Raw genomic sequence first — 24,634 nt, forward strand, 5'->3', positions numbered from 1 at the left:
CTCCTCTGAGTTTGGAGAAGTAACTGCAGGCCTGGGTTTGAATGCAACTCTAATGCTAACCATGCCTAACCATGCCAAGGAGAGAAACCAAGTATCTGTGAGTTTAGCCTTGTGCACTAGCACAGTATGTGTTCACCTTTAAATCATAGTCATGCTTACCTGTGCTAAGTGACATTTGAACCAAGCCAATGAGAAACTAATCACTAAAAGAAGAGACACTTCATTTTGTTGTGAAGGCACTTACTTTAAAAACAGAGCATCTAACATCAGCTGAAGTTGCATCAAAAGAAAGATCTTCAATTAGAGTTTTTAAGAGATCAGCAAGCACATTGGCAGGAATCATCTCCCAATATTTGAATGCTATTTTACTAACACCAAGCACACCTGTTGAGCGGACTAGAGGTTGAGGATCTCCTAAGAGAGTCTAGAAACAGGGGGGAAATAAAGAATATTAAGCCACAATTTCCATCCAGTTTTCTGTGCAGCTGGACAGCTCACATGTGACAGTTTGTGAAGGAGACCTTATCAAGGGATGATGCCTTTGATATTTTCAGAAATGCAACACTTAAGTGAGTTCTTCCATGTCTATATTTTCCACCTATATGGGCTTTAAAGTATGTCTTCATCAATACAGTGATTTCTTGTTCTAAAATGTTCATTACCAATGTATATTTTAATCTTACAGTATTTAAGTTTCTGTGGGAGCCAATGATCCAAATAAATGTGTATGTACATTTATACAATGACATTATATTCTAGTATTGAAGGGAAGAGGGAGAGAGAAGCAATTGGCTTTCACTATTCTGATAGGTTCTTATCAGGCTAGATGATATGTCACTATGTTTTCAGTTTACTTTTAGGTTGCTTTGTAATTATGAAGATGCCGAAAAGCTCAAAATAAAGCAAGACAGCTACTTGTAAAAATAAAAAAGCACTGATGTCTCCAATTCCATTTTCCAACAAAATGGATTTCCTTACTTCTTGCTAACCTTAAATAAAACTAGCTTGATGGAGGGTGGGGAGAGAAACACACAGTAGACTTACAAAGAGCTCATCAAATTGCCTTTGGATTTCGTTTTCCATATCTTCTTTATTAAAAGATGGATCAAGAATTGGAAACGCATCAACAAATAGCAATGCTGCATTTGATCGGACTTCTGAGTTTCTGGCCTGTTACAAAGCAGGAAAGCAGTCAAGTAAATTATAGTTATATAAACCATGGACAAAGCAAATCCTTAATACCTAAATCATTGTCATGTGTTAAAAGCAAGGGTGCACAGTGAGTTTAAGGTGTGAACCTGCAGCAGTGTTAATGGTCACATTTGAATTCAACTATAAACAATAGTTTAACCTTAGAAGAATGAGCCTACGAAAGCCTCGTGCTTATTTGCCCCGTCCCTTTCCAACCCGCCTCCAACACAGCCAGGACAAGCTGTTCAGAAGCTTTTGCTTCCATTTTACCTCAATTTTCTCCACTCAATGAGATTATAAAAATATAATTCCGTTTCAGACCTTTAAGTAAATGGCAACTACACTAGACTTTTCTTCCCTTTCCACACAGCAGCAGGCAAGGGATCTTACTTATTATGGCTAAATAAGCTAGCTGCTTCTAAGCTAGCAGGCACCTGATGGCGCATTTATCTGCACAATAGTGCTTAACAAATACGTGCAAAGAGCTAGTTCTTCAGAAGCAGAGCTCTCTCTGTGCTTCCACTTCAAGGTAAAAGCCATCATATATTCTTGTAAAAAAGTAAAAAGGTGCACCAGCTGGACCTGGGCAAAAGCAAACCCGTCCACAGCCATTATCTGAACTTCTTCCTCTTCCTCCTCTTTTATTAAATTTATATTTTATGTATTATTTGCTTTCTTAATAATTTCATACAGCCACACCATAACAAAAGTTATCTGGGTAACTCACAAAGCAAAAATAAAATTACAGTGGTACCTCGGGTTAAGAACTTAATTCGTTCTGGAGGTCCGTTCTTAACCTGAAACTGTTCTTAACCTGAAGCACCACTTTAGCTAATGGGGCCTCCCGCTGTTGCCACACCACTGCTGCACGATTTCTGTTCTCATCCTGAAGCAAAGTTCTTAACCCGAGGTACTATTTCTGGGTTAGCGAAGTCTGTAACCTGAAGCATCTGTAACCTGAGGTACCACTGTATATTCAAACTCAGAAGCAAAGCCAGATTCTGGAGGATCTCCACTCCATGAAGGGGAGTGCCACCCTATGCAAAACAAGTTGAACCCTTATTTACAGGAAGACCCCCTTCTGAACCGAGAGCAGCTTTGTAGTGGTACTTGGCACAGAAGAGAGTATGCACCATCTATTTTGTCAGATCAATGCTTGACTAGGCTTGGCCAGTGGTGACTTACAACACGGAAGAATATTGGAAGCTACCTTAAAAAAGGTCCAATTATTTTTCAACTCCTTTTCAACAATCTTGATGTAAAAATATCCGCAAACATGACAGGTAACATTTTAAACAATTACCTTCAATGCTCTCCAAAGAATTGGTTGATAAAGTCTATAAACAACTTCTTCAACTCCCTGGCGACATTTGTTTTGTTTGTGGAAATAGATCAGCAACTGACATAATGAAAATAAATGCAAAGGATACAGGAAGTTAGTCACTTCATTTCATGGGCTATTTGAGAAATACAACTCCTTTTATCCAGTGATTAGCTTTTGCAAAATAAGAATTCCTGTGGTTTGTGTAAGCAGACAACCATAGATGATCTTATATGCTAGGGACAGCCAATGTGATGCCCTTCAGATGCAGGACTACAATTCCCATCATCCTTGACCACTGGTCATACTAGTTGGAACTGATAGGACTCCAACATCTGGAGAGCACCATCGGTTAAAAAGTGTTTTCCTTATGAAGATGCTTTGACCACATGATACGCACAAATATTGGAAAGAATGAAGAGTGTAGACATTTCAATTGGCAACCGATAGAGCAAAAGAACCACACAACTATTTGTACTGTACCCAATAGGAATTAAATGCTCATTTAGGAGCAACCCTGCCTCCCATCATAGTGATGGCAGGTGATGGACAGGTGGGCAGCCCCATGTACCCATCAAAAAGGGCCCATCCAAGAGTGGGCAAGTTCGGGATCTGGCCTGCCAGCTGGATCCTATTCACCACCGCCAGAGTAGTCTGGTTAAGTCAGAGTAGTTCTGAAACTGAGGTTTCAGAAAAAGTAACAATGCTTTTCTGACACACAATAACAATTAGAACAGATACTTCTCAAATTAAATCATTTGTTATTACAGTGGTACCTCGCAAGACGAATGCCTCGCAAGACGAAAAACACGCAAGACGAAAGAGTTTTCCGTTTTTTGAGTCGTTCCACAAGACAAATTTCCCTATGGGCTTGCTTCGCAAGACGAAACGTCTTGCAACTTCTTGCGAGTTTGTTTCCTTTTTCTTAAAACCGCTAAGCCGTTAATAGCCGCTAAGCTGCTAATAGCCGTGCTTCGCAAGACGAAAAAACCGCAAGACGAAGAGACTCGCGGAATGGATTTCGTCTTGCGAGGCACCACTGTATATGGTTAGAGCAGAGTGGTGACACACTTTTTAAGCATGCATCATTTTGCAACACAGTAATGCAGTTTTACTAGCAAACCAGAGTTTAACTAACCCCTTTCCAGCCCCAGGAGGAGCATTTGCGTGACACACCTGCACACTGCAGCTGACACACTATCGTGTGGCAACACACCGTTTGGAAAGCTCCAGGTTAGAGGGCTAGACTAGGACTGGGGAAACCTAGACTCAAATTCTCACTCAGCCATGAGGTTCAGCAAGTAATAGGCCAGTTGCAACAGGAGGATTTGCACCGTCATCCCATGGCTTATAAACCAGTGTATAGTCATTTGTGAATCAAGCTCTCTATGCCTAATCTACTTTACATGGATGTTGTGAGTATGAGAGGGTAGAACTATGTATGCTGCCTTGAGCTCCTTCTAGGAAAGGCAGAATATAAATGCACAAAACAAATATTATTGTTAATTACTGGGTTCCTCAATGCTGGAGAAGTTTTTCTAAAAGACAGATTGCCACTTCTCTTGCTGTGAACAGCTTCAGGAGAGAACAATATGTGTTCTGGGGGATCACCCTGCAAAGCAAAAGTGTGGAAAGGGAAAATATAGGAATTCTGAAAGCCACTGGTTTAACATGAATATCAACGCACCTCTCGCACTTTAGAGTTTAATGGAGAGTTCCTGGGGAGGTGAATTGCATGATGCATGAAATCCTGAATGCAACAATGTTCAATCACCTAAAATAAGAACAAATACACATCCTCATCAATATGAAAAATTAGGGTGAAGTTATTGAAGCAACTGCACTTGACTTCTAACTTGTCTCTGAGCCAAATTCTAAATGCCTGTGTTGTCTTCAAAACCCATTACACTTTGAGGCCAGTATATCTGAAGGACATGCTTTCTCCTGCACAGGACCAACTAACTGCCTACCAAGATCTTCAACAGAGGCCATCCTATGTGTCCTAGAGCCAGAAGTACATTTAATAGGGACCAAGCAGAGTGACTTTCTTGTGGCTGCACCTGCACTCTGGCACTGGCTCCTATGGGAGGGTTGCCTGGATCCCAATTTAACAGTTTACAGTCAGGTTGCCAAAGCATTCTTTACAGGAAGGCTTTGGGAATCAAAAGTGGTTTTTAATCTCTCCTACTTACTGAATTGTTTCAAATTGCTGGAGGCTGTTTGATCAAGCTGTTTTTTAATTGGCGGCTTATATTTTCTGTATTTTTATTCTGATGACCTACTTTTTGTTATAATTATTTAATGCTGTTGTGGTTTGGCACCTTGAGCTGTATTGACAAGAGCCTAGTTTCCCAGTGTCTTGCTCCCTGCAGAAGTAGTTCCATCCAACTGCCAGCTGCCTGTGAATGGAGCTAATGCAAATAGAGCTTAGGCCACTGAGTTTTCACGTGAATTGTCTAGTGAAGATAATGAATATTTTCAGTCCTCCTGAAAATAACTGCTCCTCCACAAAGAAAGACTAACTACAGTGGTTCCTCAGGTTAAGAACTTAATTCGTTCCGGAGGTCTGTTCTTAACCTGAGATACCACTTTAGCTAATGGTGCCTCCCGCTGCCGCCGCACCGCCACCACGCAATTTCTGTTCTCATCCTAAAGGAAAGTTCTTAACTCGAGGTACTATTTCTGGGTTAGCGGATGGAGTCTGTATCCTGAAGAGTCTGTAACCTGAAGCATCTGTAACCTGAGGTACCACTGTACTTAGCATAGAAGATCCAGACACCTCTTGGATATGTCATTATCAGTGCTCTTATTTACAACTGATCTTTCTGCTAAGTGTCTAGTAAAGTTGGCCTTTCACCTTGCTTGCTTGTAGTTGTGATATGTACACAATCTGGTTGCCTCTACCTACACTGGCTTCAAGATTTAGAGTGCCAACACATTTAAGAGGAAAGACAAGTAGCAACTTTGAAACAATATACCTCCAATACATTCCCTGAAGCCTTCTTCCAGGCTCTGAAATAAACCTCAGCAATGTGTGTCATCAGGGACCTACATTAGTAAATGAAGATATAATTAAGATTAGGAAACATTCTAGGGCTAGTGAATTGAATTGAATTGAATTGAATTAATTTATTACGGTCATAGACCAGAAAAAACAACAACGATAGTTTACAAGGGGAGTAACGGTGTCAATTAAAAATTGTAAAATTATACATAAAAGCAATACACATATGCACACACACACACACACACACGCACACACGCACTACAATGTATGTATTTCTAGGGCTAGTAACTATTTTGAGTTAAGTTGTCACTATGTCACCATGCACTCTGAGTTAAGACTGCACAACCAAGATCAGTTGGTTCAAGTGATGGTTCCTTTAGAACAGACCTCACAAAAGAACTGTTGAGAACACACCTTCAAGAGGCATTTATTACCTCCACTCAGCCCTAATCTGGTCACTCTAATAAGATACAACAGGCAAAGGGTTCTGAAACCTTCTTGTAATGGACAGAGGCAGATATTCTATAAGAAACTGAATCCTTATCATCATCATCTTTATCTTGCCCAGCGCAACCCAGAGCAACATACAAACATTAAATGAACAAAAAAGCCCACATAGATACATTAAAGCAGAGAGGAAACTGAGACATACATTAAAAACATCCTACCCCCTTCTAAAAGGTCATAGATAAGGCAAAGGTTTTGTTACAGAAGAAAGTTTTTGCCTGGCACTTATAGGTATATAATTATGTCTTAGGATTGAATGTATTTTCCCTAATAGTTTTATGGCCCCACTATATTATCTACCTATACACATTTTGGGGTATGGGCATGACCACAAACATAAAACTAAGTGGTAGCAAGTGCCTTCAGTCCAACATACCTAGGAAAACACAACAGCTGATTTTTAACAGTCCCATGTATCATTTTAATGAAGTTCACGTTCCATGTGAAAAGAAAACTCAGGAATCTTCTCCCCTGAAAGAGATGTAAGGCAAGGCAACTTCACAAAGAACCAAATGGGCTTTTTAATATTCACAACTAAGTAATGTGACATTCATAGGGTTTACGGCTATAATATACTATTCTTATTTTCTTGATAGCAAGATTCTTTGAACAGAAAACAACTTCTGAGTAAACATTGATGGGATTGCACTGCACAACATGTATTCAAGGCAGCTAACAAAATACTTAATATATTACAGCAGCATAACACACAATTGAAACCAAGTTCTTTAAAAGCAACAAAACCCACACACAGCATAAGTAATCCTGGGGTCGGAAACCTGCAGCCCTCCAGATGGTTTTGGACTTTAGCTGTCAGCTGATGGGAGCTGGAGGCCAATAACATGGAGGGTGACAGGTCCACTTCTCCAGTATGTTTGACCATAAAAACCCTTCCAAAACCCAGTACATCTGTAGCCAAACAAGCAAAAGAATTCCCCCTCCCAAAAAAATCAAAACAAGTAGGTCTTAACTATTTTCTTCAAAGCATGGGGTAGAAGGCAAGTAGATATCCTGCATTCATCAGGTTGCTGAACATACATACCTTGTGAGAAATATAAATTCTATGCTCCCCCTCCCTAAGACTTGTTTTATTTTTTGTAGGCATCAACTTATCACCCAATAATTTTAAAACAGTGAGAAGATACATTTAGAAAAAGCACGCTTACCTCTTCTTTTTTAATATGGCCAATACTCATAAAGCACCTGAGTAACAAATCTTTCACTTCATTACTCTCCTCTGAGTCATAATCAAAACACAGTAAAGCCCGGTGAAGATGCCATAGACGGACTATATCCACACCCTAGGGGAAATGAATTTGTGTGTGAGGATTATGAGGTGAGAGACATCTTGCAGTCATGTGATATGCACCAAAGTACTGGAGCTTACAGTATCAACTAGCTCAAGCCCAAATTAATTACAAGTTTCTTACTCTATAATATTTTTGCAAGAAAAAATGTTGCCATGCTGCAGTTCACATGGTCGTGTACTGGTGGCCACACAAACTGCAACGTGGCAAAAGAAAAACAGGCAGGCAGATGACCAAGTGAGCAAATGGCATGGGTAGTGGGAGGCCCAGACAAGCTGCAAAAGAACAGCCAGGACAGGTCCTCAGCAACTGCCCTACTTTGCTGTTGCCATGCATCTGACACTGATATCACTCTTTTAGTTTCAGCAGTGTCAGAGGCCAAGGAGGAACAAAGTGGCAACCTAGCAGATGGTTGCTGGGGAGTTGTTTCAGTAGACAAGCAGCCTCAGGTGAGTAGGAAGTAAGTGTGGGCAGATGGATCAGCTCTCCCCATCACTGCTACTGGTTCCTGCAGGAGATGGGAGGAAATATACAGCCATACTTCTCTGGCTCTCTATGGCAGCGGTGACAGGGGGAGAGTGGGAAGGCTTGCAAAGGTCACCCAACACTGATCCATCCTACCCATTTCCAGCTGAGATAGGTGATCTGGATTAATGCAGCCTATTGAAGTATGATCTTCTCTTGAGTAGCCTGGAAGATTGGGCAGAGGGGTAAAGCTGTTTCTGGATAGCCCTGACATACAGAGTGGGGAAGCTATCCTGAAGCTTTAGCATGGACATAGTGAAAGGTTAAATTAAACATTGGCATGCATCTTAGGGGGCATGTTTGGGTCGGAAGGTACTTCAAGGGGGCAGGGAAGTGTGGGGTGAGTAGCTGGGGACGGCAAGTGGAGCGAGCAGGGGTGGCAGCCCCCAGTGTATATAAACATGACTTAACTCATTAATTAAAGCATACCACAACAATTTTCTTTTCAAGACTCTTTTTCAGAAGCATGATGAAAGCACTTTTCCCAAACACTTCTTTTCTTTGAAGTCCCTTCTCCCACCATCGCTCACATAGGCACTGGATGGCTCCCAGCAGAGATTTTTCAGAGTCAGGTAATGTGTAAATAATGCCTGCAACAAAATCATAGCAAGCACAATTAAATTTATGTGTCAAAAAGAGACTGCTAGCAATCTTAAAATGCTTCAAGAAACGTAACTCAAAGCTGATTTTCTTATGTTGCTGTCCAAAATGCCAGCCACAAGACAGCTGTCTTTTGGAAAAATTGTTTTACTGGCAAACTCAGTAACTCTATCTTTATCATTTAAATTTCTTAGGAACATTTGATGTGACCTTAGGAGCACAGTTAACCACGGCATACATAATTTTGTAAAACAAACAGGTAAACCAGGGGGACCCAAATTGGATTGGGTCCATAGTCTGGGTGGCTTTAACTATTTCGCCTGTGGTCCCATTGAGAATCAGGGGAGTTAGTGCAGCATATTTGCAAAGGCATAAAAGCTTCTATTGGTCCCAGTAGGCGAGCTCTATTGTGAATGGATTATGGGGGAGGGACCATTCTAGTCGGGATGATAGTACGGGCAAAGGGGAGACCCTCTGCTCTCCCACCACAGCGTACTCTCATTCCAGGTTAAGCAAGAAATACAGTGATTCCTATGAGGTATGTATGACTAAACAGGGGATGGACCACACTTAGGCTTAAGAACTAACTTTGGATGAATTTGTGGTATGACCATGGTTATAGTTTTGTTTCAGTAAGTTCATTCCAGTTGTTTTACAGTCTGAAACCCACATCAAGAGTACTTGAAGCTTGTAAAGCACTTACACCCACTTGCTAAGCTATAAACATATCAACAGATACAATATTTACACCAACATTTTACATTATTACTTTGTTGCTATGCAAACCAGTGAATCTGTTATGAGATAAGTGGTTATATGACATGTAATATGGTTTTCAAAATATGCCATAAAGGAACAATAATAGCTAAAGAAAAGATGCATTCTAAATGTTCAAGGAACATGCAATTGTATGAAGAAAGTAATAAGTCAGTAGGTTTAAATTACTTCCACTCCCAGAAGTGGCATTCCTTTTATTTTAAATATTTGCTTGTTCAAACAAAGGATGTTTAGCACTATCAATATACCAAAGATCCTAGAATGCCGAGATCAACTGAAATACATACCATTTAATATCAGTGCACATTCTAAAAGAGCTTTGATGTTTACATTTTCATCTACTGTGGGTATGGAAGTAGTAACTACAGTGGCAACGCCATGGATGACAGCTGTGGTTTCTTCCTAAAAGTTGAGAGAGGTACACTTACTTAACAAGGCTATAAAGTTAAACTACAACATCAGGCCACAATTATTCAAGAAAAACTGAAAGCAGTATGATTTGGCTTAATATTAGCTGGAAAAAAATCCTTTGCTGAAAGGTATTTAAGTATGTCCTCCCTTTATTAAATGCAGGTACTAATTTATTTTTTACTAGGCAGTATTTACAATTATGGTAGAGCAGCACTGCTGTAATCCCTCATTAAAACCTATTGTGAGAGTAAGTGTCTTTCCAAACATCATGAACGTGATCTAGCCAGTCAAGCACTTTCCAGCAGAAAATATTTAAACACATGTTAAGCTCTCTCAGTGAAATTAATAGGGCACTAATTTTTGTATGTCTTTTTCTCCTCCTTGCAGCATATTTTCGTTTCCTTGTCTTTTTCAGGATCTGCCACTGTTCAAGTTTTGAGGTTTAGAAAACAAAAACAAAACAAGTAAAAAACTTTGTACCAGTTTGCAACTACTTACAAACAGGTTTTACAACAACATCCAATCAACTGATGTGAATTCATATTCATGGTGCAGAATATAAGCTTTGAAGTAACACAGCACTCTTCCTTAAGCTGTTAAAAAAATTATCCATGTATCTACAAATTTTCAGCAAAAGAACTTGAACCAAGAACAAATAAATTCATTGAATTAGGAGCTGAGAGCCAATTAACCTAAGTGGATAGACTAGGTAACTGTGTTTTCTTTAAGAGAGAAAAGGTTTCAAAGAACCCTTAAGCAGACTGGGTTGTGTCCAATCAAGCTCTAATCAGAGTAGATCCACTTAAATCAATGGGTCTAAATTAGCTGTAAGCCATTATTTTCAGTACAGTATAGTGAAGAAAACTCACACAATTCTGCACTGCTTTCCTGAAGAAAGCAGTTGAGATTTTGTTAAATAATAAACCTTCACTTCATGTTAACAAAGGCATCTGCAACTTGAATTTGAGATTCTCAAACTATTACCATCATGCTTTCCCCTGGCCCCTCTGCTGTATAAAAGCTAGAATGGACAATGTGTGGAAAGGCCTGGAAGCCCAGCATAAGCCATTCTGACAGGGAACTACAGGATGTAAATCAAGAGGTGGGGAACCTCCAGTCTGTAAGCCAAACTTGGGCCTTCCTATTTGGCCTATGGGTCTGTTTTTCAGAAACCCTGGCCACCTGCCTCATGCCTGCAATCATATATATGCAATCAGGTGTGGGGGAGGTAAACACAGTTGCACAGGGGATTCAATCCTGCTTTGTGTAGGGTTTGAGTGTGCCTGAACTCAAGCTAGCATGCCTGAACCCAGCTGACGAGGGTAGAGAAGCTAAAAATCTGGCTGGCCAGGCCAAAAGGATCCCCACCCCTGATGTAAATGAAACTGACATAAAAGGAGTGCATATGAAAGGCTTCTGGTGTCTAAGGTGGTAGCCACATAAATGAACAAGTGAATAAATAATTACAGTAATTGTATCAGCTCATGAAACATAGCAGGAATCTGTTATAAGAAATACCCTTTTAGCAGCCGTCTCAATTTCCATGTCATCATCACAGTCTTCTCCAACTCTCTGCCATTCTTCTGTTGGGTCTTCCACTAAAACTTGTGCCAACCACTGTGCTAACTTCTCCCACAATGCTTCTTTCTGCTTCCTAGATAATTCTTGCAACAACTCATTCAAATCAAATGGATCTGCTGCATCTTTCTGTAAAAATGATACAAACCAAAAGTTTGTCACTGAACAAAAGCGTTTCATCCCACTCCAGGCACTATTTTTCTCTTCATATTTACTTACGTGAAGTTGGATAAAATGCAAGAACTCCTTGTTGGCACCATTAAAAGCAGCCTGTAGAAAAGCTTCACGTTTTGCCATGTTGTATTACTTCATAATCCATAAAAGTCTAAGAGGAAAACATTGCAACAGGAAATCCAATTTAATGCCAGAACAGCAATTCAGAACTGGTTGGCATACAAACCTAGTTCACACGCCGCATTACATTTTTAATATGAATAAGAAGTATGTAGGTGCAAACTGCTCAAATGTCTCCGATTTGCTTCTCCCCTGCTCCTTACCTTGACACACTAGAGTGGAAACAAACCAGAGATTGGTTTCATACTAGGTGCAAACTAGTGATTATGGTTTGTTTCCTCCCCCTCCCTCGCAAAAAAAGAAAAGAAAAACTTTGCCTTCATGTTGCTTGCTTCCAAGAAAACATTATTTCCTCACTAACCACTGCCCCACTAGGTTACCTCCTTTAAACCAGGCAGCATCTGCCATTCAACTCCTTGGAGCAACTGTTTCCTACACTGTTGGCCTGGCTCTTTCTAAAGATGTATTCTGGCCCAGCTGTCTTTACAGGATTTTTTTTCACCACATAACTGAATGTATTTAACTGCTGCTGTTTTAATTTGGCCATGAATTATTGTCCATCTGGCAGCAATGGATGTTTTACTGCTATTTTTGGTAATATCAGTCGTTTTAGTTTATTCCGTGCACTGCTTTAGGTACTGTCTCTCTATGTTTCTATACTTAAGTAAATTAATGGACTGGCAACTGTTCTGGCAACTGGGCAGAACATGTAGTATAACTAGCCTTACCACAATAGCTCACTAGTTCCAGCTACTGGTGATTCACACTTTTTTATTGTCCTGCACAATATGAATTTTGAGGAAAAAAGATGACAAAGATTAAAGTACCCATAGGTTTTCTTTCCTCGCTCTTTTTGGCTACAGCATGTTTACTGTGGCCATTTGCTTCCCCCCCCCCCCCGCCCGAAGCCAACCCTACCCCTTTTTTCCCCCAACCACATATTCCTGAAGTTGAAGGTAGAATATTTTTTATATTGTTTCTTTTTTAAAAAAAGGAACTGAAGGCAAACACACAATTCTCCTTTCATCATCACATACCTCTGTTCCCATATGTATGGGATTCTATTCTATTCTATTCACGGTTCAGTAGTACCTCGGGTTAAGAACTTAATTTGTTCTGGAGGTCCGCTCTTAACCTCAAACTGTTCTTAACCTGAGCTAATGGGGCCTCCCGCTGCCGCTGTATGATTTCTGTTCTCATCCTGAAGCAAAGTTCTTAACCCGAGGTACTATTTCTGGGTTAGCGGAGTCTGTAACCTGAAGCGTCTGTAACCCGAGGTACCACTGTAGACCACTGAAATTAATGGACCTGGCTTAAATAAAATAATTTCCACCTTGTATACAATCCCCCCCCCTTCTCCTGTCACTTCCCTGTTTCAGACTCACCTAGAAGTCACTAAATAACAACAACAAACCATTTCAAAGGTGTGCTTTTACCTCACTTTCTTCGAGCAGAAAAGCCACCTACAAACGCCAGTAGAGTAAGCCAGCCCTTTCCCCTGAGGCTTGCTATCGAAAAGGCACGTCACACGAGGAAAAAGGGACGGGACGGGACGATAATAAGCTGTTTGAATAAGATGTGAAATAGAGAAAGCAGGGCTGGGCGGGTCCTTAGCATTAATCCAGCAGCCCAGTTCCTTTACCTTTCTCCACAAGACGCCCACCCTTCCGGCTCCCTAACTAGCAGGCAGCTGCTGGGCATTGGCCACTGTCAAGAGTAGGTCACCACAGACCTAGCTTACCCTAACATAATTCCGTTTATAATTCACCTGCCACGGCCTCGCGCTCTCCCCTCAAAACTCACCGTTGAGAATCCACGACCAGCTCCGTTTGGCGCCCGCGCAGCTGGATTCGAATTCTCCCGCGAGCGGCAACGTCAAGAGACGACGCATGCGCGCCACAGAGGCCGGCTCGCGGCTAGCCATTGGACGAAGCTCGGAAGTAAGGGCGGGGAGGTGAGATGAGGAAGGAAGGGAAAGGGGCGGGGAGAGGCCGCGCGGCGAGACTTCTTCCGGTTCGTCGCCGCCGCGCGCGCGCGCACTTGTCCGTCAGCCTTCGGTTGGGACCCGGAGGTCGAAGCGCCTGTCTCAGTGGCGGCGCTGCTGCGTTTCAAGGCCTTCAGGGCGATAGCAAAGGGTGTGGGATTGTGCGCGCTTAAAGGGTTCGTTCGCTGAGGTGGTTGGTTGGTATTTCAGAAATAATATGCATTAAGACGTGAGGTAAAACTCCCGTCTGTCTGGCGTTTATTGGGGGGGGGGGGGGGCTCTCTAGACATCCTGGCGGTGACATGAGGTACTGCAGTCCTAAACACAATTTGTTGTTGTTTAGTCGTGTCCGACTCTTCGTGACCCCATGGACCAGAGCACGCCAGGCACTCCTGTCTTCCATTGCCTCCCGCAGTTTGGTCAAACTCATGCTGGTAGCTTCGAGAACACTGTCCAACCATCCTCTGTCGTCCCCTTCTCCTTGTGCCCTCAATCTTTCCCAATATCAGGGTCTTTTCCAGGGAGTCTTCTCTTCTCATGAGGTGGCCAAAGTATTGGAGCCTCAGCTTCAGGATCTGTCCTTCCAGTAAGCACTCAGGGCTGATTTCCTTCAGAATGGAGAGGTTTGATCTTCTTGCAGTCCATGGGACTCAAGACTCTCCTCCAGCACCATAATTCAAAAGCATCAATTCTTCAGCGACCAGCCTTTATGGTCCAGCTTTCACTTCCATACATCACTACTGGGAAAACCATGGCTTTAGCTATACGGACCTTTGTTGGGAAGGTGATGTCTCTGCCGACCTCAAAGGCAATCAAGGTGGTGCACATGGTTCTCGGCCTCCTCACTTACTCAACAACCCTGTGAGGTATGTTAGGGTGAGAAGCAGCAACTGGCCCAGTGTCTCCTAGTGAGTGTCATAGCTGAGGTGATTTGAACCCTGGTCTCTCAGGTCCTAGTCCTAAACTCTTAACCACTACAGCGCACTAGTTCTATGAATAAATACATCAGGTGTGCTAAATAATGAGTACATATATTGAAGGTTGCACTGTAAGTCTTGCAGCCCAAACTTACTTAATATATTGTCTACTGCTGGGGGTGGGGTCCCCCCCCCAGCAGAAGCATTTTCTCCTGGGTTGCTTTCTGAGGGCCAGCAATGATGAGTCTGGCAAAAGTGGGTGAGCCAAGTAAAGCAAATTGTACTTTTTCTACTGTGCATCACTCTAAACTCGTATCACGGCAAGTAAGAAGCATTATCAGAGTTCATATTCCAGTTGGGCAGGGCCAATGGGGGTTGTGGCGTGGGACTGAAAGGGGGGTCTGGAGAGCTGCATTCATTTCCCAGACCTTAAAGGTTAAAGGTAAAGGGACCCCTGACCATTAGGTCCAGTCGCGGCCGACTCTGGGGTTGCGGCACTCCTCTTGCTTTACTGGCCGAGGGAGCTGGCGTACAGCTTCCCGGTCATGTGGCCAGCATGACTAAGACGCTTCTGGCGAACCAGCGCACGGAAACGCCATTTACCTTCCCGCCGGAGCGGTACCTATTGATCTACTTGCTTTTTTTTTTTAAGTTAAACATTTATTACACGCAGTTGTTTTCTCAACACCCAAAGTAAATCTACACACAAAGTGAAATGTAAGAATTCAAATATCACCTTCTGTTAATGAATTACTTTATACAAATAATAACTTTTGTTATTTTTTATGTAAATGTACCATACAAAGGCATCTTAAAGCTTATCTGATCCAGCCCCAAGAGAAAATTTCTCCAATAAGGCTAGTAGTATCTTGTTACACTTGAACAATTTGTGCTTCTCAAGTGTTTTGCTGCTTTTTCCTCAAAAGAGGAACATTGACAAGCTTGGGCTGTATTGAATCCCAAGATTGTTTTAGTTTTGTATTTGTGTGTGTCTACTTGCATTTTTGACGTGCTTTGGAACTGCTAGGTTGGCAGGAGCAGGGACCGAGCAACGGGAGCTCACTCTGTTGCGGGGATTCGAACCGCCAAGTCCTAGGCTCTGTGGTTTAACCCACAGCACCAACCACGTCCCTAGACCTTACATGTTGCAATTAAGATTAAGAGCCAGTTAAAAGTATCAGAAATTGGCAGGCTGCTCTGCCACCTCAGGTGGAACTAAGGATTGAGGAGCAGTTGCAAAAGGAGACTTGTTTTTGACTGCCAAGATGCTGTTAAGAAATAGAATAGCATTTTGAATTTATTGAAATTGTTTATATGGTATGAAGCTTACTACCTCAGAGAGAAAGCAGCAGAACCTTCATTTCTTTTTCTAATTTTATATGCACATTTTTTGTTTGTTATATGTTAGGATTCCTACTTTGTCATTTAAAAGTGCTACCTGACAGAGAACCTTTCTGCTTCCAGCTGTAATAATGCCACCTAAATCTAAATGGGGAAGCCGATATGGTGTAGACTAGCCCCAGAGTATATGCAAAGTACAAACCAGAAGTTGACAAATATGACTTTTCCCCCAATAGGGTAAAATACATTGTAATGAGGTTTGCCTTCAGGGTTTATTAAATTTTTAGACATTTATATGGTGCTAGACACTTATATGGAAAAGAGTTTTAAAAAAACAAATATATGAGAAAGAAGCTTTTATTAAAGTGTATTGTGCAGGGGAGGGCCGCGGGTAGTGCTGTGGTCTAAACCACTGAGCCTAGGGCTTGCCGATCAGAAGGTTGGCGGTTCGAATCCCCACAACGGGGTGAGCTCCCATTGCTTGGTCCCTGCTCCTGCCAACCTAGCAGTTCGAAAGCAAGTCAAAGTGCAAGTAGATAAATAGGTACCGTTCCGGCAGGAAGATAAAACAGTGTTTCCATGCGCTGCTCTGGTTCACCAGAAGCAGCTTAGTCATGCTGGCCACATAACCCGGAAGCTGTCCCTCGGCCAATAAAGCGAGATGAGCACCGCAACCCCAGAGTTGTCTGCGACTGGACCTAATGGTCAGGGGTCCCTTTACCTCTATTGTGCAAGGGGCAGGAATAGAAAGTGAAGTTAAAAATAATCTGAGTTACTCAAAGAAAACTGTAGCTGCCAGAACTGGAACCAGGAACCCACAACACTCTGTGCATGTGCAACTTCCACAACTGCAGACTGTGGTACCGTCCTGGAGTCTGGACAGTGACATATTCTCAGACTTTGGGCTGAGTCGTTGCCGGATATATTTCTGGCTTTGGCATGTTCTTCAGTTCTCTGGCTCAATTCCTTGACTCCAATTCCTTGGCACAACAACTGGTTCCCGGCTCCCCTCTGACTGCTGTTTACAGCTCAGCTTTAACAGCCCTACAGCAACAGTGTGGAGGCAGTTTAAATAAGAGCAGCCATTGTAAAGCAGGGATATATGCCTAATTAATTGGCTGGCACTTCCATTTGCAAGCAGTGCCAGGGTACAAATTGCAGTAATTTATCAATGTTTCCAACTCTGAAAGGTACCCATCAGGTAAACTCACTGAAATACAGCTCTCCCTACAATTTAACATAGCTTATTAAATTCAGGTTTTTATTTCAACATGTCCCTGCAACTAGATCTTGACACAGAAATCATAGCAGGCTGAATAACAAAGATCAGATCTTAAGTGATACAGCAGAAAACAAAAAAGGGATGTAAAAATTGCTTTGTGCAGGTAATAATGAGCCAGTTGTCAAGTTTTTGCAGGATGTCATCCTTCAACAGTACCTAAATTGTACAATTCCATTTTGATGTGTCTGCACATCAGTTCAGAATAATCTATACCTTTTTTTATTAATCATATACTTAACTATCCTTCTCCCTTCAAATCTTGTTAAAGCAATCTGGGAAAGGGGGCCTTCAATACAAGGTTGCTGAGCAACAGCAAATGCAAGCTTGCTTCCATGCTGTCCCTTCATCAGACAGTCTTGTCCCCACCCCCCCACCCCTCTTGAGGAGATCCCTCTTAACTGTCAAGGAGTCTAGAATGCCTCAGGCAAGCCATTGTAATTTTGTGTATCATTCGCTGCTATCAGCAGTAACAAAAGTAATATTCCCAGAATGTGACATCATATGATAGCTGGTGAAACTATTTGACTATATACCATCTATGCCCCTTCAGAAAACAGTTATTTTGACATGAGAGTCAGTTTTCTTTTATATAGTGCACACTTGACTGGTGAGGAGACAATTCTGGAACAGCTATTTATATTGCAGTAAAGCTTATTTTATATACACTTTGTTACTATTGGATTTCTTTGCAATTGACGTTTAATGTTTCCTTCCATTTCTATTTTTCATTTCACTTATTGGAAGATCACTCGTAAAATTCTCTTAAATCCAACAGTAGTTTGCCTTCCTCTCACTTAGGCAAATGGGGCATCTGTCATGCACTCTGCCACAAATGTTAATATGGCCAGGCCAGAAGTTCAAGGGACTTTCCAGAGGACTAGATTCTATTTCTTATGCATATCTTCTCTTGTGATTCTACTTCTCCTGCAGGTTGCTGCAATTTCCCATTACAGGGAACCTTCTTACATTACGTTATTCTAGGAAACCTAGCTGTTCCTTAGGGTTTGAAGTCCGATTTCCATCATCCAAATGCCCTATCTCATAATCTACTTTTTTTAAAAAGCTCTCACAAAAACAATAGTTAACACACTATTACTGTATTTACTATTACTTTTTGGGGGGGGGGATTTTGATGGAACTGCCAATGTGGATTTGTAGGGCTATACACCTTGGAGGAGTGTAGAGGTCTAAATGCACAAGCATAGTTTACATTGATAAGTGAACAAACATTATATACGCCATCTTCTTATCCAATTCTAAATAATTCTGCCTTTTGTTTTTTTCATTATGTATTAACTTGCAGCTCTTTAGGCTAATAACATTTTCTTTTTCTTTTTTTCAGTTTCATCCTTTATTATTTTATTCACATGATATACATTCTTTACAACAAACAACTCCAAAATAAACAGACAACTCCAAAATAAAATCATATGTAACAAAACCGTAAGTCTCATGTTTTCATTTACACTGATTTCCTCTCTGATACCTTTACTTGATATTTCTTGCTGCTTTCAGCTTTCCTTATAGAATCTTTATGAAAATTTAAATCTCTTAAATCCTATACAAATCTTTAACAGTTTCAATTAATCCCTTCACCTCCCTCCCCCACAGCCCAGTACTTCCCTCCATCCGTGTTTGATATTCTTTACTTACTATTATTTTTGTTATTGTTGCATTATTCACTTTATTTGTTATTCCATCCTTAATATATTATCCTATCTCCTTGCGCCTTTTATACTTTTGCATATTAAATTTTAAGCTGCAGCACCAACTTTTTTCATGTATTCCTTAACGCATTCCCACTCTTTATCAATTTTTTGATTAGATTAGCCTCTAATTTTGCCATCTCCGTGAATTCAAGAAATTCGATTCTCCATTCTAATAATTCTGGTATTTTATCAGTTTTCCATTTTTTTGCCACTACGATTCTGGCTGCCGCGGCTGCGTAAAAGAATACATTCCTTTTATCCTTAGGAATGTCACTCGATACTAAACCCAGCAAAAATGCCTCTGGTTTTTTAAAGATTGAACTCCTAAATAACTTTTTAAGCTCTTCATGGATCATAATCCAGAATTGTTTCACCACTTTGCACCCCCACCACATTTGATACATCGTTCCCTCCTCTGTTTTGCATCTCCAACAGAGATTTGATTTTTTTATACATTTTTGATAGTTTCACTGGGGTGAGGTACCAGCGGTAAAACGTCTTCATTATATTTTCCTTAATCGAATAGCACGCTGTAAAATTTATATCAGTTTTCCATAATCTTTCCCCTCTGTCTAAATGAATTGTCTGGCCCAGCTCTTGTGACCATTTTATCATTGGTTCTTTTATTACCTCATCTTTCAGTTCCCATTCAAGGAGCAAGCTGTATAATTTCGATATTATTTTCCTCTTTGGTTGCAGAAGTTCACTTTGTAATTTTGATGTTTTCTGCATTTCTACAGAGTCCATGTACCATTTATTTTTCAAAATATTTTTAACCAGCCCATCATCCCACTTAATCCCAGGGTGGGGTACAAAAACCAGACACAAATCAAGAGAGTGGTACCATAAAAAGAGAGATTTTAAAAAACAGCAGCCAGCAATGTTTACAAGATTTCCTGAGCACATCCATAGTAAAGGGCACATTCATAGTACATATACATTCCTCAAATTACGATATACCAGGGGAAAAAACCTGGTACAACTAAAGCTTTTAGCTTTTGTCCATGAATAGGCTGAACTGACTGGGAAGAGCACTTATTCATCAGAATCTATAGCACCATCTAGTGCTATTTATGAGTTGTGTGCATGATTGAAAAAGCACACTATTTGAGACTGCATCAGAACTGTTGCCAAGAGCTCACTTTTTCGTCTCCTTATAGCTTAAAAATGTACCACTTATCTTTGTTGTTGTTGTTTAGTCGTTTAGTCGTGTCTGACTCTTCGTGACCCCCATGGACCAGAGCACACCAGGCACTTCTGTTTTCCACTGCCTCCCGCAGTTTGGTCAAACCACTTAACTTAAATTACCTTATTTAGCTTTCAGTGACTTCTTTTTCACCTAGGACAGCAACTAAAGTTAATCTCAGCACCCTTAATTTAAAAACTAGTTTATTTCTGTTTTCCACCTAACAAGGAAGCCAGTGATGGAGATGAACCCAGGTAACAGCTGGATTTAGATTTATTTAAAAATGGGGGAATCAATCATCGTGTTTCTTTATCCCAACAGTAGACTATGACTAAATGGACATCATACCTTTAAAATCAGAGGGAACACCCAGCCTGTGGGCCAAACTTGGCTTACTGGGCCTACGAGGCTGCTTTTCAGAAACCACTCACACCTGCCATCATATGTGACATAAGGTGTGGTAGGGACTGAGATGCCGGCTGCAGAAATCAGCCTCCCCTCCCAGCCTTTGTGCCTTTGTAGAAGTGAGTACCTTGCTCACCAGTTTATGATATTTGTGGTTGGCCTAATAATAGTATTGCCTAGGTATGCATTTCTGAATTTCTTATGGGCTACCACAGCTGCCTTTGCTTATGGGTTAAAAAGCAGAATTAAGTAATGCAAGAAAATACAAAATCAGCTGTTGTAAGAGAATGCACATAGGCATTTCTAACACAGCAGAAATGTTGATGGAAGTAAAAGAAAAGCAGACCTGACCCAGTATTATGAGAGTTTTCCATGTACTGGGCAACTGAACAAGACATGTCTCTTCTGAACTGAAAACCATTTTAAAAATATGCCTTATTTGCTCCATCTACCTTCTCTGAAATACCTTCAACCCTCCCTCTTATCTTCAAGATTGTTACACAATGCAAGTGAGTTCTGAAAAATGTTGCTTCTGCAGGAAACCAATTACAGAGGCTATATCAGTGTAGATATCCAACCAAAAGAAGTCTTGGAAGGAACTATCTGCTTTTTCTCAAGTTTCATCAACGGCATAAGCTTAGGCTTATCAATGAACCTCTTCCCTGTACCCGCAGGAAGTTCCTATTGATTTCAGTAGTCAACATACATACACAGAATATATGTCTTCTGATAATGCAGTAAATCACTGATGACTGCCTGTTATGTCGGGTAAATAAATATTTAAGACGTTCTTGGAATGAAGAAAAAAAAGATGCACCAATAACTCCCATATGAATCATTTATTGAATAAATACATGCAATTGCAAAATTACATGAGCGAAAAAGGCAATCTGTACTAAACTGACCACCCTATCTCCTCCCTTCAGCAGTTGCTGCAAGCCTGATATAGAGAAGGTTCAAATAATTTAATCCAAAACCCACGTAATATAGTGACTTGGTGCTTGGATTATAATAGCTCTAAATGCAAAGTGCTGCTTTCCTCTCCAGCAACATAGAGCACTGAACAGTTTCAATAGCACGCAACAAAAACTGGTAGATACAAAGAACAAAGCTTGGGTTGAAACAAAGTATTTAAGCTTTCCTTTAAGGCACAGAATTAAAAAAATAAAGGATGCGGAAAGCTAGTCTGATGACATTCAGTCTTTGATTTGCTAATGGAAACGTCATTCTTCCTCATCTTACCACCACCAAGTTGTGGACAGAATAGATTCATGCATGTAGCTTCTGATTTCCAAAGGTAGAAAAGAGCGTTTCTTTGTAATTAGCCAGGATTTTGGTCCAGATTTTTGAGAGTGAGCTCCTCTCCACCTGAGGGCCACCTTGATGAGTTCTCACATTGTTACAAATCCCTTTTTGCACACATTTGGCATAACTCTCACTATTTGTTATTTCCTCATGCAGGATACCTTGGGATGTAGGGAAAGAACACTGATATATACCAGGGATGAAGAGAAAAGATGACGGCTTTTACTTTAATAATAGATTGGAAGTATTTCACACTGTTCCCTAGTGGCCTGCATTACCTCTATGCATTTCTACCAATATCCTATTCTTAATGACAAGGAATTGCAAATACATGAAATAGAGGTTACCATACCTGATACTCAGATACTCAAAAGAATTATGTAGGACCCTCCTGCCAAATTTTGACAATGAGAAACCTGTTTGTTTTACGATGTTACATGCCCACATGTTGGCATTATGGCATCCTCTCTCAAGAATCTCAGCATTTAGGAATTGAAGCATAACTAATGCCACTTACTTACTAATACCAATTTTAGCCAGGAGAGAATACTAGGGTATATGGGTTAGTAGTTTTCTTCAATAAGACTTAACTTTGAGTCACATTTCCCTAGTCTTCATATTTCTCATAAGGGCTCGTGGTAACTACAGCTTATGGCTTTTCTTCTTCCTATTGTATGTTCTCCCTTGTTTGAGCTGTCTAACGGTGGTCATATAGTGAAGATGCTTAAAAGGAAGTAGGGGACCACCTTAATCTAAGCTATGTTTATGGTGAGCCTTTCTCTCAGAGCTCACGTACATGTACCAAATTATCTGAATGATGCTGCACAGGTCTGCCTAGCAAAGATGACACAATACAACTTGATGTTACATACAGGATGCCAATGGGTATGTACAAATGTGTCACGCCGACAAATGAAAATGAATTTGTTTTTTAAACTTGGTATGAACAGTCTGCTACATCTATATGACAGGCACTTCGGTATTCTTAGTATACTTGAAGGGCACATGGGAATCTCTTCTGTGCAAGCTCAACTGAATGGTTCTTGTGCAGGAGGCATTACTGTTGGATTATTCCAATTGTCTAAGCGAGAATTAAGGTTATGTAAGTTTAATTATAAAGCTAGTATTCCAGGAGTTTATTTACCCATAAACATTATTTTGTAGTCAGAAGCCACCCCAAGAGAATCAACTAATGATAAATTGTTACTTTGTTTTTAAAAAGCAATTGCATATTTACCCAAGATTGTGAGGCTACTGTCTGCAGAGGAAGTGTACTGTTTCTTGGGTTAAACCACAAAAATATACATTTTTGTTAAAAACCATCTGAGAAAGGCTTTCCAAAAAAAGGAAGCAATAGAAATAATCAATGCCCCATTGATTTTGTTCTGAAAGTAACAATGAATAAAATGAAGCAAAACGTTCACACTCAAAACATTTATCAAGTCCATTTGTTGCAAACCACTCCTGCATTTCCTGGGCCTGTAAAAATCAAATGAAAACGCTGCACTGATTAGAACATACATTTGATTTTAAATGGCTCATTTTTACTGCATTAACATCATTCTGATCCACACATTCCAGATTCATGGCTGATTTTGCAGAATTTGTGGAGCACACGGTCTGCTCAATCTCTAGTGACAGATTCCTTAACTGGTGGTGTATGAATTAGTCCTTGCAGCAGAATGCAGTGGTGTTTTAAATGGAATGTGAGTGTTTCACATAGATCAGACCCAAAAGAGAAGGAACTGCTCCAAGCATTGAAGTACCTGGAAAAAGCTAACCAGAAATCTAGATATTGAGATTTCAATAATATGAGTTCCAATTTAAGAGACCTGCAGGCATTTTATGATACCACTGATAAACGTCCTAGAGACCCAGTTAAAGAAGCTTCATATGTAAAACAATCAATGTGATTCCACCACAGATTCTGAATCATTAGGGTGGTTATCAATTCTTAATCTGCAGTACATCTTAACCATACTGTTGCATAGGCAATTTTATGGTATTTCAGGTGGGGCAAATAAATTCTAAACAGGAAGCAATGACTGCAAAAGTGCATTACAAAACACTGTACTACTCAAGTCTTCACTTTTGCATCTTAAGAGACTAGATGAATATACTATTATTTCAACACCATGATCATCTTATTTTCATACAGTATTTTTTTTGTACAGCAATTATATATACTTTTCTTTATAACATCTGGATGAATTTTAGAATTATATGAATTATCTGCAATTCCAAGAATACCTTTCTATATAAATATTAAAAGTTAATATCTTGTACTCTCCCATTTTGCAAGGCTTCAAGGCCAGAAATATATGGGCTAACTGTTCAATTAATTCCTTCTGCACTTTTTCTTGTCTTTTTAAAGAAATCAGTCATATAAGCTTTAAGACAATTTTGCTGTGAAAACCATTCCCTAAACATTTTGCCTTAAACTTTTAGCGTGCATTTAAAAGAAAAAGGTCTCATTTGTGTTTACATTTTCCTTTTGTCTTCAAACCATTGGGGGAAACTCTCTTTTAAAAAATAGCATCTATTTACATGGCAGAACCTTGGTGAGATATGAAACAAGATAGGAAAACCAGATAAAATCTCACTTTTCTCAAGGTTACAAATGCCATAAAAGGTTCCATTGAAACATGGTTACTCTACAAACCCTATTGCACATTAAAGTAGCTGTAACAAATGAAGGAAAAAAGGCTAACAAACGGACTTAAGCCTACATATAATGTCCAAGTATTATAAAACTGTTGGGAAGTGTTGGTTGAGCCTAATAACTAAGAGTTATAAAAAATATTAATACATCTGTGTGAACAATGTTGATAAAATATATAAAGGATGGCAAAAGTATATGAACAGGAGCTTCTGGCATCCCAAACTGCCTAAGGTGCAATATGTGGCCTTGTACCATCTTCTGTCAGGTCATACCTAGAAGGAGAAGAAAAAGAAAAGCAGCCTTATTGGAGGCACCAAGAATAAAT

The 24,634-nt window shown here is 40.3% G+C and overlaps 2 protein-coding genes and 1 long non-coding RNA gene across 15 annotated transcripts in view; 1 reads left to right on the top strand and 2 right to left on the bottom strand.

Annotated features, from left to right (window-relative positions):
- The window catches only part of NCAPG2 (non-SMC condensin II complex subunit G2), a 36,175-nt gene extending 22,733 nt beyond the window's left edge, over window positions 1-13,442 (bottom strand). For 2 of the 6 annotated variants that reach the window (XM_083704654.1, XM_083704649.1), the window contains exons 1-12: window positions 13,322-13,442; window positions 11,444-11,549; window positions 11,165-11,353; window positions 9,523-9,637; window positions 8,288-8,448; window positions 7,193-7,327; window positions 6,403-6,497; window positions 5,491-5,560; window positions 4,200-4,286; window positions 2,495-2,590; window positions 1,045-1,170; window positions 245-424 (exon numbers count right to left, since the gene is read on the bottom strand). In XM_083704654.1, coding sequence (XP_083560780.1) covers window positions 245-424; window positions 1,045-1,170; window positions 2,495-2,590; window positions 4,200-4,286; window positions 5,491-5,560; window positions 6,403-6,497; window positions 7,193-7,327; window positions 8,288-8,448; window positions 9,523-9,637; window positions 11,165-11,353; window positions 11,444-11,521 — 1,332 coding nt within the window. In that variant the 5' untranslated portion in view covers window positions 11,522-11,549; window positions 13,322-13,442. The other 4 variants (XM_083704650.1, XM_083704651.1, XM_083704653.1 and 1 more) reach the window with 4 other exon arrangements.
- Window positions 13,443-13,468: 26 nt separating this feature from the next.
- On the top strand, window positions 13,469-21,392 carry LOC310828091. Its single transcript, XR_014556646.1, has 2 exons — window positions 13,469-13,736; window positions 20,259-21,392. It is a non-coding gene; the product is annotated as an uncharacterized lncRNA (long non-coding RNA).
- The window catches only part of ESYT2 (extended synaptotagmin 2), a 70,792-nt gene continuing 67,324 nt past the window's right edge, over window positions 21,167-24,634 (bottom strand). For all 8 annotated transcript variants that reach the window (XR_014556573.1, XR_014556574.1, XR_014556575.1 and 5 more), the window contains one exon: window positions 21,167-24,581. Coding sequence is in view for 4 of the 8 variants with exons in the window: in XM_083704727.1 (XP_083560853.1) it covers window positions 24,536-24,581 (46 nt within the window). In the remaining 4 variants the exon portion in view is untranslated. The remainder of the gene's footprint in view (window positions 24,582-24,634) is intronic.

The sequence above is a fragment of the Podarcis gaigeae genome (assembly GCF_964106915.1).
Source record: "Podarcis gaigeae genome assembly, chromosome: 12".
NCBI classification, from domain to species: domain Eukaryota; kingdom Metazoa; phylum Chordata; class Lepidosauria; order Squamata; family Lacertidae; genus Podarcis; species Podarcis gaigeae.